Genomic DNA, 16,434 nt, shown 5'->3' on the forward strand with positions numbered 1-16,434 from the left:
TTCAGCTAACACTTTAGAGAAACTATGGCAATTAAGCCAATGCCATATCTAGGCATAATACAAATGCCACATGTATCTTACAGAAGCATTTGTTACCGAGGAATGCTTGGGTGGCTCCTCAAGCGATGTCCATTCTTGTGCCCGTTTCCCCGAGCGCCTCTCTGGATGATGAGCACCGCACATGGTCTGAGTCTTGCTGGGTGCCATTAGTTGCTCTTGTACAAGGCACAGGAATAATTTTGTGTCATTTTTAATTTCAAAGCGGTATAAGTTACAGTCTACTGGAGTGGTGTTTTTAAAACATGAAATGGAAAATAAATGTTACATGCCTGGAGTTTCTCATAAATATGAATGAGGATGTCTGAGTGCAGAAAGCCAGTTGGGGTAAGGAACTGTGTGGACCAAAAGAACCGTAACTTGACAGTGTCTTACCTCTCCTGGCTCCTGGAATAAGCCTCCAGAGGACACAATACCCAGAACAGTACCCAAATTCTGTCTTGGAAGGAACTAGTTCTGTTGAAAACTGCTCAAGAAATGTACATGCAGTGTGAGGCCAGGGGCCCCGGGGTCCAGCTACGGGATAAGCTGAGTGTGGAGGGTCAGTTACATGGAGGGGTGCACGGGGCATGTCTGCGTGTGAGAGAGTTTTGAGTACCAGCAACAGGCGCGGGGCTGCGGGCCTCGGAGGCTCGTACCTAAAGTGCCAGAGCCTGGAGGGGCCTGGGGATGCTGGGCCCAGCTCTGGGCAGTCTGAGTGTCCCAGACCAGCTACTGGAGGGATCTTTCCAGAAACTGGGGAGGTGTGGAGAGGTGCTTAGAGAAGAGCTCCTTCTGCTCTAGAAAACAACGTTTTTGCAGGCAAAACACAACATAAAGTGTGAAGTCAAATCATGCTGCTCAAGAACACTTGAAGAAAGCAGCCTGAAGTGGTTGCATCAAAATGTTTATGAAGCAGCACGCCCCTTCGTAACAGGGCAGCTGCAGCAGCACTGGGAGACTACAGAAACAGGGACATGTTTATGATTGAATAGTGCTCATACAGTCATTACTGAAATTAATGTCTGGAAAGGATTAGCTACTGGCTTGGCTGATTAGGTGAATTCTAACTTTTCAAATACCTTACAAATTTCCCCTGCATCGGACAGCTGTTCAGAGCATTTCAGCAAAATTTGGAGCACAACGCAGTAAATGAAATGCGGAAGGAGTTATGCATTTAAATGTCTAGTACTGCAGAAAAAATATGTAATGACAGAGCAATACATGACTAAATTCTCTCAAGTGGAAAATGTCATGCTTTGTGTGGAGAGAGGGGGGGAAAAAGAAGTGTGGAAGCCAAAGGAATTCTTTGTTTTTAATCTAACTTGCCTTCCAAAGTATATGAGGTAGTTTGTAATTTATTTAAAACCGATGTATTTCAGTGCACGCCCACTTACTATTAGTGTCAAGTAGAAAACGGACAGACCTGCACACTGCAGTGCATGCCTGCATTCAGGTGTCCTTCAAGTTCATGCCTTGGGTCTCTTTGGATCTCATGTTTGCTGGAGATACACAGAAAAGAATGTAGCGCAGGGTATAGTCAAGATCATAAACTGCTCCAGAATTCACTCAGGCTTTGCCTTTATCTGAAAGGATTTACAATTTAGCATGAGACAAGTCACTGAAAGTTACTATTAAAAAAAGAAAGGAAAAAATAAAAAAAGAAGGAAAAAGGGAAGTAAGAGTGTGTGTTTGGGGTTAGGAATCCAGTACCTTGGCAGAGGTGAGGCTGCTGCAGCTCCACAGCCCCAGGCCCAGCCGGAAGATGAGGTGCGCACCCCCAGTACCCCACACACGCAGTACAGACACGCTTGTGCACGTGGCCGGCCACACACACCCTCAACACCCAGATTACCCAGCAGCCGGCCCCCGGCGCCCCTGCTCTGCCAGTTGCATACATACACACACATATGTGTGCATATACACGTACACTGACATACAGGGTGCACGCGCTGCAGTCCCTCCAGTTCCTGGCACCCCAGACCCATGGCTCCTGTGAACCTTTGCGCCTTTTCCTGTGGCAGGCACTTGGCTCCATACGCACACGCACAGAACAGATGCGCCACCCCCTCCCCCCCCACCCCAGGAAAATGGTGAGAAATGGAGTTTAATCAGGCAGGAGAGGCTGTGGTGACTGGGTGTGCAGGCCGTGGTCAGACAAGCGTACTGACCAGCCTGTTGATGTGCTACTGGCCTCTTTCATCCTCTTTTCTCTCCATTTTCCCCCACTTTTTCCTCCCTTATCCACCTTAATCCTCCCCTTTTCCTAGCTACAGTCTTTTCTCTAAATATCCCATATATCTTGTACAATCCCAAGATGCTCTTCCCGGCATCCCATAAGCAGTCCCACAGCCTGCAGGCAGTAACCCCTACGGTCTGCAGGGTGTTCCCCCTGCTCCTCTTGACCCACCGGTGGGTGGCACTTCTGGGCCACCGAGCTGACAGCTGGCTGACGGCCTGGGCAGGGGCCCCTTAGCACCCATCAGGTTACCAGGGTCCCTTCCCCATCCTTGTTCTCCGCTCCTTTGCGCTAGCGGAAATTAGCCTTTAATCACATAACCGAACAGGGTGAGGATGTATTTTGCCTTCACGGTCCTACAGGGCGGAAAACATGACCGCTCTAAGCCATACCAACAGGCCATTGCGTGAACCCCTGCTCACGGTTTGGCCTTCCACCGGCAAGACCCCAACTTGACCCAGCGAGTCGCTCCCCACGGCAGGGCCCTCCGGAGCCCCCCGAGGCCGGCCCGGGCCCCAGCGGCCCCGCCACCGCGGGGCCCCGCTGCAGGCCCGAGAGCTCACGCAGGCCGGGAGGGTCCCAAGCGCGGCTGGACCGGGTCTCGCCAGCCCCAGAGCCCGCCCGGGGGCCGAGGGCCGCCGCCCGGCCCCCGCGCCCCAGCCGGGCCCTGCCCCCCCGCCGGGCCGGGCCGGAAGCGCGGGGCTCTCGCGAGAGGGGCGGCGGCGCTTCCTCTTCCGGCGGCGTGCGGCGGGGCTCGGCGGCCGGCATGGCGCTCTACAACTTCAAGAAGATTACGGTGGTGCCGTCCGCCAAGGTACGGCCGTCGCTCCCCCATCCCCGTCGCCGTCGCGGTCCCCGTTCCGCCCCTCAGCGCGGGCGACGCCTCCCTCGGCTGCGTGGGGAGAGCGCTACCCCCCCGCCCCGCGCTGCCGGCGTGGCCTCGGCCCTCGCCTCCCCCCCCTCCCGCGGGACCCGTGGGCTCGCCCTGGGCTGGTGCTCCTGGGCCTGGCGGCCCGTACCATGGCGGGGCGGGGGGGTCCTGTCGGAGAGGGGCACTGCGGCCTGAGGAGCGGCGCTGGGGCTGCTCCGCTCAGCCCCGCGGGGGTGTCGGGGTGCCCCCCCCCCCAATCCCTCCTCTCCAAACCCGCGCCGTGCTTGGCCTCGTCGCTGCGCGCTCGTCCAAAATGCAGCCCTCTCGTAGCCTGACGGAGTTGAGAGCCTGCTTCGCGGGGCGCGGGCGGCCGTGCCTCGCCGCTCGGGGCGGCGGGGGCGGCCAGGCCGAGCCCCGGGCCTTGGCGTCGCTTCCCGAGCCGCTGCTGTGGCGGAGGCGGGCGGCAGGCCCGCCCTCCCTTAACTGGCGTGAAAACCGAGAGCGAAGGCGCAAACGGCTCCTTACTGCCCGGAGGTGGGAACCCCTGCTTCGGTAGGCAGCGAAGCACGCGTGGCGTGGATGCGCTTAGCTGGTCTGCCCGCGCCTCCGCCCAAATAAACTGTACGGCTTTGTAAGAACTTGGCAATTTGTATAATTAATAACGTTTCCTTGATTGCAGGACTTCATAGATTTGACCTTGTCGAAGACTCAGAGGAAGACTCCGACTGTCATTCATAAACATTATCAAATCCATCGGATTCGACATTTTTACATGCGGAAAGTCAAATACACTCAACAAAATTACCATGATAGACTCACTCAGATCTTAACAGATTTCCCCAAATTAGATGTAAGTGTTTTGTCATTTGATCATAAAGGAACTTTGCTTTCGTGCCATGAGGAATACTTCTTCAACAGCATATTGGTTTTATTCGAGTTTGTTTTGGCCTGAGCAACGTCTTGCTGATTCAATGTGTAGGCGATTTTGACTGATTCATGGTAGATTTTACTGGGAGTAATTTTAAGCAAATTTGTCCTGCAAAACCAGTATGTTCCTACTAAGAAAGGAAGTCTAAATTGTGCCCATGGATGGTCATTGAAGGTTTTACAAGGTTTTAGCTGATCAAATATGTTTGCCAGAAGTTGCTGTTGAACGAAGAGGAAGTGTGGGTTTCTTTAAGTATGTGTTGCTTATTTCTTCTTTGTGTGTATGTAAATTGTGCTTATGGTTAGTCTTCCCTAAAAAGTACTTCCAGGAAGTAAGAAATATCCAAATATATTACATTGCTTCTAATCTTCAGTTCTTCAGAAGTTACTTTGATAGCATCAACATTGCTGTTGGCCCCATAAAGGGTAGTGTTGGAAACACACTCTGACAAAACGCACATAGTCTTAACTTCCCAACAAGTGCGACTGGATCCGTGTGGCCAGTGAGGCTTTTTTATGGGCAGCTTTCTGCTCATGCTTAAATTGTTGACCTGCAACCATGTTTTTTTGCACATCCAGTGAGTATTGCTGCAGAATTCCCACAAATATCTTCTGTATTTTGTTTATCATCGCATGACAAAATTTCTGCAAATAAGTACATAAGTAGATTAAATATTTTGTTTAAAAGATGTGAACCGAAGATGCTGCTTCCTTGGAAAGCTGAAAAGTTTATTTAGGCACTGAAGAAACCCTCCTTACCCACTCTTACACAGAATTTAATCTAGCGTTCAGAAAAAGGGAGGAATTGATATTGGTGCTGTGTTTCTGGTATAGTGTGAATTTGCTGTTAGAAGCTACTTCTGCAGGTTTCTTGCAGTTTCCTTATTTTTTAAAAAAAAGCCTTCGAAGTTGTAATATGCAGTATTAGCAAAAGATAAAATGGAAACTCCAAATGAGTCCAAGATGTATGTGTAGAAGAAATTCAAAGTAATTAAGATTTATGCATTTAATGATCAGGCAGATTATTTTTCTTATGTAAGACATTACTGAAAGCACTTTGGGTTGTGTTGTAATCTGTGTTGCTGTACTGGAGGAAAAAAAATGAACTTACATAGTTGCCAAGAAATAGTCATCTTACAGAAGAAAAATATGAGGCTTAATTTTATTTTATGCTTTTGTTTTAGGATATTCATCCTTTTTATGCAGATTTGATGAATGTTCTGTATGACAAAGATCACTACAAGCTGGCTTTGGGACAGATTAATATCGCCAAGAATCTGATTGACAAGTAAGGGACATTAATTTCTTCGATTTTGTACGTGCCTGGTTGATTGCTGGCTAAATTCTTACTTCTTGTCTCTACAGTGTTGCTAAAGACTATGTGCGACTGATGAAGTATGGTGATTCTCTTTACCGCTGCAAACAGCTGAAACGTGCTGCTCTGGGACGAATGTGCACGATTATCAAAAGACAGAAACAAAGCTTGGAATATTTGGAGCAAGGTTTGTGTTATAAATAGGCTGAAACAAGGCATGTGAATTGGTTGTAAAATTTATTCTTACACTTAGAAGAATGTGTCTAATAGAGAATATAGACACAGGAAACAGAGTTTCAAAATCCCCAAAGGCTTAGAATTTATTTTTTAACTAAGTAGCTTTCTCTTTGAAAATTCTGTACATTTTATGGTATTACTAACAGTTGTAAAATGTTTTTCTATGCTTGAAAGTCACAGCCATGCTTTTATTTATCGTTATTTTCATTTACTTGAAAAATAGTGCTAAACATTTTCCAAACATTACTCCTTGCTTCAGGCTTATTATTCCTTTGGGTTTTGTTGCCTGATTTGGTGGGGTCATTCTAGCTGAAAGACAGTGGTCTTCATTTTTTAAGTATTTATTAAGTTTCTTTTTTTGTTGTACGTAGATACTTGTGGAGTTTACAAACTATTATACGTTTTCATAAACAATCAATTTATAATGTCAGAACAGTTATTAATTTGTATATAAACAATTCAGCATATGAATTTTTATTCTATTTCAGTAAAATTTAAATTATCGCAAATATTTTAAAAAATCTTTTTAACATTTCAGTGCGACAACATTTGTCTCGTTTGCCAACCATCGATCCCAATACGCGAACTCTTCTGTTGTGTGGCTACCCAAATGTTGGAAAATCTAGCTTTATAAATAAGGTATGTGAATGGTTTTTTTCCAAAATATTACTGAGATATCATTTAATTAAAGTAAGGTAACATTTAAACAATTTGATATCATTATGGCACTGTCTGATGTGAGCGCTGGCAAATTCAAATGTATGAGTAGAGGTGGAATGAAATTCCTGGAGGGATAAATGGAAAATTGCGATAGATTTCACTATTAAAAATCATTATCTTTTCCAAAATAGCACGTATCCCATTAACATACTTTCTGATAGATAAATTCTTGCATAGAAGCCAGAATAACCTTTCTTAGCTTTTCTTGTAGCAAAGGAAATGTATTATAATTACGATATACTGCTTGCAACTTCAGGAAACTTTCAGTAAATGTGTATGAATAAATCTTGTTTTAAGGTTACAAGAGCAGATGTAGAAGTGCAGCCTTATGCCTTTACCACAAAATCTCTCTTTGTGGGACATATGGATTATAAGTATCTGCGTTGGCAGGTGAGAACTGTTATTATTTTGTATTTTCTTTAAAGAATTAACTGGTTATCATATGGTTTGCTGTTTTGCAATGTGAGTTGCCTTTTTGTCTCTTGATGAGACGCACTACATCTGAGAGCTGCTATGCAAGGTACAGCGTGCCAAATGAGGGCAGTAGTCAGAACCTATTCTAAAAATGTACATGTATGGGTGTGTTTTCAGTTTGAGGGAAGAATGGAAATGGAATTATTGACTGAAGTCAGGTTACTTTTTATCTCTGTCAAATTTTGGGGCAGGGCTTTCCCTACTTGTTAGTACCCGGAGTGTTGGTTATTCTGAAACCTCATTCTTCTCCTATTACTCCCATTTTCACATTCTCAATTTGGCTGAGGTTACAGTCTTATTTATGACTGGAAGGAAAGAGTATTGCTGTCTTAAAAAAGACAATATTGACCAGAAAACAAGCACATGTCCTGAAATAGCATATCAGGCCTGACTTAAGTATGTTAACTTTAGGTAGTAGATACTCCTGGTATTTTGGACCATCCTTTGGAGGACAGGAACACCATCGAGATGCAGGCTATAACTGCGCTTGCACATCTTCGTGCTGCTGTGCTTTACGTGATGGATGTGTCTGAGCAGTGTGGGCATAGCCTGGAGGAGCAAGTAGAGCTCTTCAGAAATATTAAGCCGTTGTTTGCTAACAAGGTAGGTTTGGTTTATATTATTAATAAACCCCAGGGTTTTATAAGATGATAACTTGAATTATGAATCTTTTTTTCTTTTTATTAGCCACTTATAATTGTTGCAAACAAATGTGATGTGAAGAGGATTGCAGAGCTTCCTGAAGAGAGTCAGGTTAGACTACTTCTCCCACCTCTCTCTCTTTCTTCCAACATTTACAAAAATATTATGTGCAAGTGTCATGGATGGACATAACTGATATTGGACAAAAACTTTTACATGATCATTTCTTAATCTAACTATTCAATAATGTAACGGAAGGTAGCTTTCCAGGTCTTGACCTGTATCTTTTTGAAGTACTGTCTAATGTATATACTTGCCTGAATATCATAAATGCCAAACAGAAAGCAAGTGCGTAGTGGTTTCAGAAATCTCTGACACTATGAGAACTTTCAATTACTACTGTCATTGGAAGTAAGACTGAATAGCCTTGTTCAATAATTTCCATTTCAGTAAGAATTCAGAGACAATGAGCACTGGACTGAGAGTTGCTGCTGAACAGTTGCAGTAGAAGGTCCCACTGGGCAACTTGTGTATATGCAGGACTAGTTCTTTTATATCTGCAAGTTCAAGGACACATAGAATTTGTGTTTCTCTCACTCTTTTTTTTTCTTTTTTTTTCCCCCTTATGGGTCATTTATAGGTGCCTTTTAGAAAGGAGTTATTTGCTTATAAAAGAAGGAACATATTAATAAAACTGTAGTTGTAAAGTTTCTGTCATCTTTGTAGAAACACATTCTAATAAAATAGTAACAAGTTGCACTGATTGATACTGGATTAAAATTTCTGTTCTTAATGTATCTGTATATTAAGAAATGGGCAGAATGTCATTCTTTGGGATAATGTTTCTAATGTTTCTGTTTTAGAAAATATTTGAAAATTTTGAAGCAGAAGGATTTTCTGTAATAGAGACAAGTACTCTAACAGAAGAAGGTGTAATCCAAGTTAAAACAGAGGTAAGTCTCTTTTCTCTCAATTTCATTCCAAATGAACAGCTAGCATTTTGCCTCATTTGTATAAATGCAGTCTCACGGTGCATTATCGTGATAAACTTTAAGCATAGAATCGTAGAATCATTTAGGTTGGAAAAGACCTTTAAGATCATTGAGTCCAACCGTTAACCTAGCACTGCCAAATCCACCACTAAACCATGTCCCTCAGTGCCACGTCTACATGGCTTTTAAATACCTCCAGGGATGGTGACTCAACCTCTTCCCTGGGCAGCCTGTTCCAACGCTTGACAACCCTTTCCATGAAGAAATTTCTCCTAATATCCAATCTAAACCTCCCCTGACACAGCTTGAGCCCATTTCCTCTCATCCTATTGCTAGCTACCTGGGAGAAGAGACCAACACCCACCTCACTACAACCTCCTTTCAGGTAGTTGTAGAGAGCGATAAGGTCTCCCCTCAGCCTCCTCTTCTCCAGGCTAAACAACCCCAGTTCCCTCAGCCGCTCCTCATAAGGCCTGTGCTCCAGACCCTTCACCAGCTTCCTTGCCCTTCTCTGAACACGCTCCAGCACCTCAATGTCTTTCCTGTAGTGAGTGTCCCAAAACTGGACACAGTATTCCAGGTGCGGCCTCACCAGTGCCGAGTACAGGGGAACAATCACCTCCCTGCTCCTGCTGGCCACACTATCCCTGATACAAGCCAGGATACTGTTGGCCTTCTTGACCACCTGGGCACACTGCTGGCTCATGTTCAGCCGGCTGTAGACCAGCACCCCCAGGTCCTTTTCGGCCAGGCAGCTTTCCAGCCACTCTTCCCCAAGCCTGTAGCGTTGCATGGGGTTGTTGTTACCGAAGTGCGTGACCCGGCACTTGGCCTCGTTAAACCTCATACAGTTGGCCTCGGCCCATTGATCCAGCCTGTCCAGGTCCCTCTGCAGGGCCATCCTACCCTCGAACAGATCGACACTCCCACCCAACTTGGTGTCATCTGCAAACTTACTGAGGGTGCACTCGATCCCCTTGTCCAGATCATTGATAAAAGATACTAAACAGAACTGGTCGCAATACAGAGCCCTGGGGAACACCACTTGTAACTGGCTACCAGCTGGATTTAACTCCATTCACCACAACTCTCTGGGCCTGGCCACCCAGCCAGTTTTTTACCCAGCAAAGAGTGCACCCATTTTACCCAGCAAATGAGTGCACCCATGAGCAACCAGTTTGTCCAGGAGAATGCTGTGGGAAATGGTGTCAAAGGCTTTACTAAAGTCCATGTAAACTTTGTGATGCTTTATAGCCTGTTGAGCCTCAGTGGACTTGGGTGCAAATGGAAAATTATGTCTAATACAAATAATAATTTAAAAAAAAAAAGTGAGATTTTTCTGAGTCCTGTTGTTTTCTCTTATTCTCAGCTCATTGTAAAAAAAAAAAAAATCATACGCATCTTCCCATGATACTTCTTATGTAAAGTAATTCAATGAATTCAATGCTTTGAGAGCTAGAGAGAGAAGAGATTAGACAGAAGATGAGATGTGAAACTAGATATTTGGGATTGAAAGCCTACTGTGTCGTTGTATCAGGAAGGCTTTATTCCTTATGTAATGTTGCCATGTGCATTTTCAGGCCTGTGACAGACTGTTGGCACATCGTGTTGATACTAAAATGAAAGGAAATAAAGTGAATGAAGTATTGAATAGATTACACTTGGCCATGCCAACCAAAAGAGATAACAAGGTAGGCTACATGTTTACACTTTTTAGTGTATTTCCCAGTACTTTTTAAGTAAGATAAGAATTCTCTCATCTTAACATGTGAACAGATTAATACGGTGAAATTTGCTTGCTTTTTATCTATAACTGCCTTTGCTGGTGGGTGAGTCAGCTTGGGATTGTGAATTCTTTAGAAATACATTACTCTGCAATGGTGATTTATGGCATTATAATAAAACTGATTCCAACTGGATTTTTCCCCGTTTTTTATTGGGGTGGATTTTACATTAATTTCAGGAGCGGCTGCCTTTTATACCTGAGGGAGCAGTAGCACGTAAGAAACGCATGGAAGTAGACACACCCAGGAGGAAATTGGTAAGTGGCATCTCTTAATTAGGAGATCAGCAGCTGGATTTTAGATTTGCTATATTAGCCCATAGATTTAAAATTAGATGGTATATAAAGCCATGTGTGTCTTTCCAGGAGAGAGATCTTGAACTTGAAATGGGAGATGATTATGTTTTGGATCTTCAGAGTAAGTATTATATAAGAATCAGTATTATTAAGCACTGAAGTTTGGCTATTTCAGTCTTAAGGGAGAATACCTAAACCTGACTCCTTTCAACTAAGTACCAGTGCCACCATTTTATTGCATACTGTCCTTTACTTCTGTTCCAGAACTGGTGATCTTCAGTGACTGTTCCTTGTTTCGTAGTGTCACTCGGTTGTTTCCCATTTTAGAGTCACATACATAATGACTGGTCTGATGATTCAAATGGTTTTTCCCTTCTATTTTATATTATGCTCTCTCATTAATTCTTGATGCTCTCTTTGTTAAGAAAGTACCAATGTGAGAGAGATTGCATGTATTCTGATTCAGCTGGGTATCTGTTGCTTATTATGGCTTGGCAGTGGATCTTGAAATTATTGAACAATATTTGGCAGTAGGAAGGGGATCAGAAGTATTTGGATATGTCAGAGATGCTGTCAAACTCTTGCTATTTAGGGATATGGCTTTTATTTTTTAATTGTGATCTAAGTGTTGTTTTCTATCATTGAACGCTCTTTGAAATTATGTTTGTCTCTTTATTAACTTTTGTTATATTTTTAAGAATACTGGGACTTAATGAATTCATCTGAAAAATATGATAAGATACCAGAGATATGGGAAGGTCATAATATACTTGACTACATTGATCCGGATATAATGAGAGTGAGTTTTCCATTGTTGTTTTTGCACTTTTCTTGCCTCTTTATCCCTTTATTTGTTTGGTGTAAATTACTGTATTTGTAGATTAAAAACAGTATGCCATGAGAACAAGTTCTTTTACATTGTGTGTATTTGCCATGGGAAAAGATACTGTTTTCTGAATGATCAAAGACAGAATTTCAGAAGAATGAAAAATTGCTTTACCTTGTTAGAATGATGGTGGCCTTATCTTTTCCATCTTAAAATACAAGGTTTGCAGAAGTTACATGTCTTCACTGACTACAGCCAGAAGGAATATAGCTATCAAACTTTATGTATTGTGAATAATATGAAATTCACCCATCAAATTTATGTCTACTGGAGTATGATGTTAAAGGAAATGGACTGTATTCTCAATTTATAACATTTTTATTTAATAACAAGCACTGTTCTTATCTCTTGCTGGTTGTTAATGAGTAGTGAGTGCAGACAGTGGAGCCTGCTGGTTTTACAGTTGGGTTCATCGGAATTGCTGGTGTTCCAGACTCACGCTGAGTGTAGAAAGAGAGGGGTTTTTTTCAGAGCGTGTTTCCAGAAACAGCACAGCTAGGACAGTTCACAGTAAGGTACATCTGCAGTCACGCAGTGGGCAGCTTCGGGGCAGTCACACAAATACAGCCAGACTAGAACGCGATGTGATCAAGTAAGTCTGCATAGTAGCGTGCTCCATAGCTTCACAGTAATCTGTATCACCAGCTGCATTAAGTGTGGCTGGAGGGGTTGTTATCAAGTAAACATAGTTCCTTCTTTGAAGTGTCTACATGCTGTCATGGCCCTGGGCCATGCAAAAATGTAATGTTGAGGATTGTAAGTCAAGGATTTGATGAGCATCTTGATTTTCATTTCATCTCTTCAAAATCTAAGAAACTGGAAGAATTGGAGAAGGAGGAAGAGCTGAGAGAGGCTGCTGGAGAATATGACAGTGAACCAGAAAGTGAAGATGAAGAAATGATGGAAATCCGACAGTTGGCACAACAGATCCGAGAGAAGAAGAAACTGAAAATCCTGCAGTCAAAGGAGAAAGATACTCGAGGTCCGAGGATGCCTAGAACAGCTAAAAAGGCAAGTATAGACATTCTGTAGTAAAATCTTGCTGTTGTATAATAACTTTACAAAAACGTGTAACAATATTGGGGAGTGGAACTGATCACTTTTTCTCAGGTTTGGCTCTCTCCCTTGCTACTTGCTTCCTTCTGTGCTCCTAGGAGTTCTGGTCACTACTTAGTTGTGGAGGCCAAACCAAATGAGTGATAGCAGCCCTTTTTGTTTTGTGTCACACAAGTGAGTCTTTTGTAAAATTTCATATGTGTTTTAGAAAAAGTTGTGAAGAATACAATTCAGCTCATTTAATTGGATTGCTGCATCGTATTTTTTGTATTGTTATTTTAAATGCAAAGAATTAGGAGAATTATACACTTAAAATGATGTAACACTTGTTACGGAGCCCTCTATGCTGGAAAAGATTATATGTATTTCTTTTTGGAAGCTAGATATCACTTTCTAATGTCAGAATCTCTTGTGATTAGTCCAAGACGATTGCAGAATAACGAACTGATAAGTGGGCATTTTGGGAAAATGAATCTTGCTGATTTTGCACCCTATGTTTCTTATCTTTCCCAAAATGTGTGCCTTTTGGGAGAGAAGGAAATGTTTCTGACTGAAATACCTCTCTTTGTCACCTTCCCCCCAAAAAGGCAAACTATTTGAACAATCTTTAGGGAATGCTGGGATGTTGCAGTCCTGTGAAAAAGGATTTAAGGGTGAAGAGAATTAAGGTGCAATAAATGAAATGTGAAGTTAACACTTTTATCATCTGCTTGTGGGATGTGCCAAAGGAATAAATATGTAGTGAATATAATGGGCTTATGGTGGTATATTAAGGCAAAAAAATGAGATAGAACCATACTTTTTTGAAATAAACGTGTTTTCTTAACTGTGTTTTTCCAGGTCCAGCGGAAGGTGCTAGAGAAAGAAATGACTGATCTTGGACTCGACATGACTAATAAAGATGATGTAAGTTTTTGCTAATTAAACACAATGTTTATCTAAAGAAGATCAGTTTTATTACATGCTAAATTTCTTTGAGCGCATTTGAAATGCATATTACAGTTGGCACAAGAGAGAAGTGAGATCTATTAAGGAGAAAATAGGAAATGCAGATGAGGCAATTGATACTGGGATTTTTGCATGATGTGATCAAAACATGTTGGGTAGGCTGAAAATATAAACTAACATTTATCAAGAGTCACATACATGCACTGCTTTCTATTAGAACTCTCTTGGAATTTGTATAGGATTCAAGAATGGGGTTTGGCTAAACATGCTTCTTATTTTTCAAGTCTGCTTTGTTGGATGAGACTGCTATGTCAGAAATGGTAATAATGACAGATCAGGCTTATCTTTTTACAGTTCATTAATTCTGTGAGTTGTAAGTGAAGTTTTTGGGGGCAACTGGGATCTTTAGATGTAAGGCAGCTGAAGTACTTCAAACATGGATTTGCCTTCAGGAGACGTTTCATTTTATCAGAAATTTTAAAAAAAAAAGTCCGTTTTGTACAGCAAATCCAGCAGTATTATGGCTGTCTAGATCTTGAGACCTCAAATTCTTTCACTAAACAAGGAGTTAGGAAACAAGGAATGTCAACACTACCCGTCTGAAGCAAGCTTTTGTGCTTCTCAGAGCTGACATGCCATCTCGATTTAGGAGCGATCTCAGTGAGGTGGAATTTAATACTTAACACTGTAGGAAGATGAGTCTTCAGGTCTGAAATTCTTTAGGGCTTTGTCCTGCAAAGAGGACACTAAGCAGGGTAGGTTTCTTCATTGCTTGCTTGCTGTTGCAAAATTGCTTCAGTATTGCTTTCCAGTAATTTGTCTGTGTCTTTTTATCCATTACTTTTGAATCTACTGAGAAAAAAATCAGAAAACCGGAGCTAATAATTGTGAAAAGAATATGCTAATATTCACCAAAATGTGAATATTACTGTAGGACAGAAAGGCAGTGACCAACAGTTGACAAGGTCTTTATGTTACTATGGAATAACCAATATAAGGATGTGTCACAGCAGTCCACTTCCTGTTTTTTCATATTAGTCTAATTAGAAATGGAGCATGTCTGAGCTGATTGTTTCTGGTTTTAATGATTAAAGTGATGTTTGGCATTTCAGGCACATTATGTGAGAAGGTCCCGTAGTGTTACGAGGAAACGTAAACGTGATGAGTCTGAAACCCCTAGATCTAAATCTGTGGCACGCAGTCGCAGCTCCTCTCGCACACCACGGGATGTTTCTGGTCTTCGTGATGAAAAGGTTTGTTGAAATGATTTACCTTTATAACAATTAAAACAGTGTGATTATACTTAAATCAGCTTCTGGGAAACCTCATACTAGGCTGGTTATGTTTGTCAAGAGTTCATCTTTCTTCTCTTTGCAGCTTCATCTTCTGTTTGTTTGAACTCTCTATACTTCAAAAATGCCTGTTCATTCTTAAAAATAAGTTGTGATAATACAGACTAAGAAACTACATTTTAAATTTTTTGTCTCTAAATGCAAGTGTGAAAAAAGTTCTACAAACTGTGGAGTTCCACCTTCAGTGAGTTAGGAATTCCAGGGGTAGTGCGATTGTATTGTTAGTGTTCTGGAAAAAGAAGAGTTTTGCTGAGGAGGATTAGAGTTGCTTGCAGTGATACTGTTCCAGAGTCGCAGGTGGTGGCCTATGTTAGGCGTTAGCTAATGGCCTTGTTAAGATCATCGAGCTGAGTGGTTTTTTAAAAGGTAAAGCTAGTTACCTGAGTTACTGAGGAAGTTACTCTGCATGTTTGTTTGCTTGTTTGTTTTTAAATAGATGGTGAAGAAGGTCAAGACCATGGCAAAGAAAGCTCAGAAGAAAATGAATCGCCTGGGCAGGAAAGGAGAGTCGGACAGACACATATTTGACTTGAAGCCAAAGCATCTGCTGGCTGGAAAGAGAAAATCTGGTAAAACACAGAGAAGATAAGGAGTCTTCTGAATTAAAACTGATTAAAACTAAGTTTATTCAAACTAACTTCTAGTCTTGTTTTCCTTTTTAGTCATATAGAGTGTTTAAAAAGTACGTGGTTTGTGTTAGTGGTTAAGATACTTGAAGCTCAGAGAGCGAAAGTTCTGATACCTTGATCTTCTTGCAGTTCCAAGTAATACCAGGAGAAATTTGTCAATACCAGTGGTAGAAACCATTTCTAAATAGACATAAAAAATACCACTTTGTTCCATTTTCTTACTACTGACTTTCATGTAGCAGTAAAGCATGTGAAGTTCTATGTAAAACTAGATAAATCTAGGTTAAATCTGGAAATGTGAAGTATTTGTTGATGAAGCTACCATCAGAGTTCAAAATGCACAGCTTCGCAAGGTACTGCATGAGTAAGGTTCAGTTTTGTATGTGGAGGCAAATTCTTTGATGTACAGTAAGTGAGGAGTTTATGTTGCAGGTGAAACCTGAAGTGGGCAGGGAAGCAATGGGAGACTGACAGGTACTGTGCAAAGTTAGTGGGCACGCACTGAACTCGCTGTCCTGGTTTTGGCTGGGATAGAGTTAATTTTCTTCCTAGTAGCAGGCATAGTGCTGTGTTTTGGATTTAGCATGAGAATGATGTTGATAACACACTGATGTTTTAATTGTTGCTAAGTAGTGCTTACACTACTCAAGGACTTGTCAGCTTCTCATGCCCTGCCAGTGAGAAGCTCAGAGGGGGCACAGCCAGGACAGCTGACCCAAACTGGCCAAAGGGCGATTCCATACCATATGGCGTCATGCTCAGTATAGAAACTGGGGGGAGTTGGCCGGGGGGCGGCGATCGCTGCTCGGGGACTGGCTGGGCGTCAGTAGGTGGGTGGTGAGCTGTTGCATCATTTTTTTTTTCCCTGGGTTTTGTTTCTTTCTCTCATTGTTCATTACAATTTTTATTACTATTATCATTATTATTTTATTTCAATTATTAAACTGTTCTTATCTCAACCCACGAGTTTTCTTACTTTTGCCCTTCCGATTCTCTCCCCCATCCCACCGCGGGGAGGGTGAGCGAGCGG

The 16,434-nt window shown here is 42.3% G+C and overlaps 1 protein-coding gene across 1 annotated transcript; it reads left to right on the forward strand.

The window, feature by feature from the left end:
- Nucleotides 1-3,027: 3,027 nt before the first annotated feature.
- On the forward strand, nt 3,028-15,402 carry GTPBP4 (GTP binding protein 4). The gene is made up of 17 exons (XM_075705155.1): nt 3,028-3,089; nt 3,826-3,996; nt 5,258-5,361; nt 5,439-5,575; nt 6,164-6,264; nt 6,643-6,735; nt 7,231-7,422; nt 7,507-7,572; nt 8,325-8,414; nt 10,034-10,144; nt 10,417-10,494; nt 10,603-10,654; nt 11,232-11,332; nt 12,233-12,430; nt 13,316-13,381; nt 14,536-14,676; nt 15,212-15,402. Exons 1-17 carry the CDS (start codon nt 3,042-3,044, stop codon nt 15,362-15,364), a joined length of 1,902 nt encoding a protein of 633 aa, XP_075561270.1. The 5' UTR covers nt 3,028-3,041; the 3' UTR covers nt 15,365-15,402.
- Nucleotides 15,403-16,434: the final 1,032 nt, after the last annotated feature.

Source organism: Pelecanus crispus, chromosome 2 (assembly GCF_030463565.1).
Source record: "Pelecanus crispus isolate bPelCri1 chromosome 2, bPelCri1.pri, whole genome shotgun sequence".
NCBI classification, from domain to species: Eukaryota; Metazoa; Chordata; class Aves; order Pelecaniformes; family Pelecanidae; genus Pelecanus; species Pelecanus crispus.

Bases quoted from the DNA above. Each gene is read 5' to 3' on its own strand.
- GTPBP4 (XM_075705155.1), top strand. From the start codon at position 3,042: ATGGCGCTCTACAACTTCAAGAAGATTACGGTGGTGCCGTCCGCCAAG. The intron at 6,265-6,642 runs GTATGTGAATGG...TCTTGTTTTAAG, and splicing joins AATCTAGCTTTATAAATAAG to GTTACAAGAGCAGATGTAGA. The intron at 10,655-11,231 runs GTAAGTATTATA...TATATTTTTAAG, and splicing joins TTATGTTTTGGATCTTCAGA to AATACTGGGACTTAATGAAT.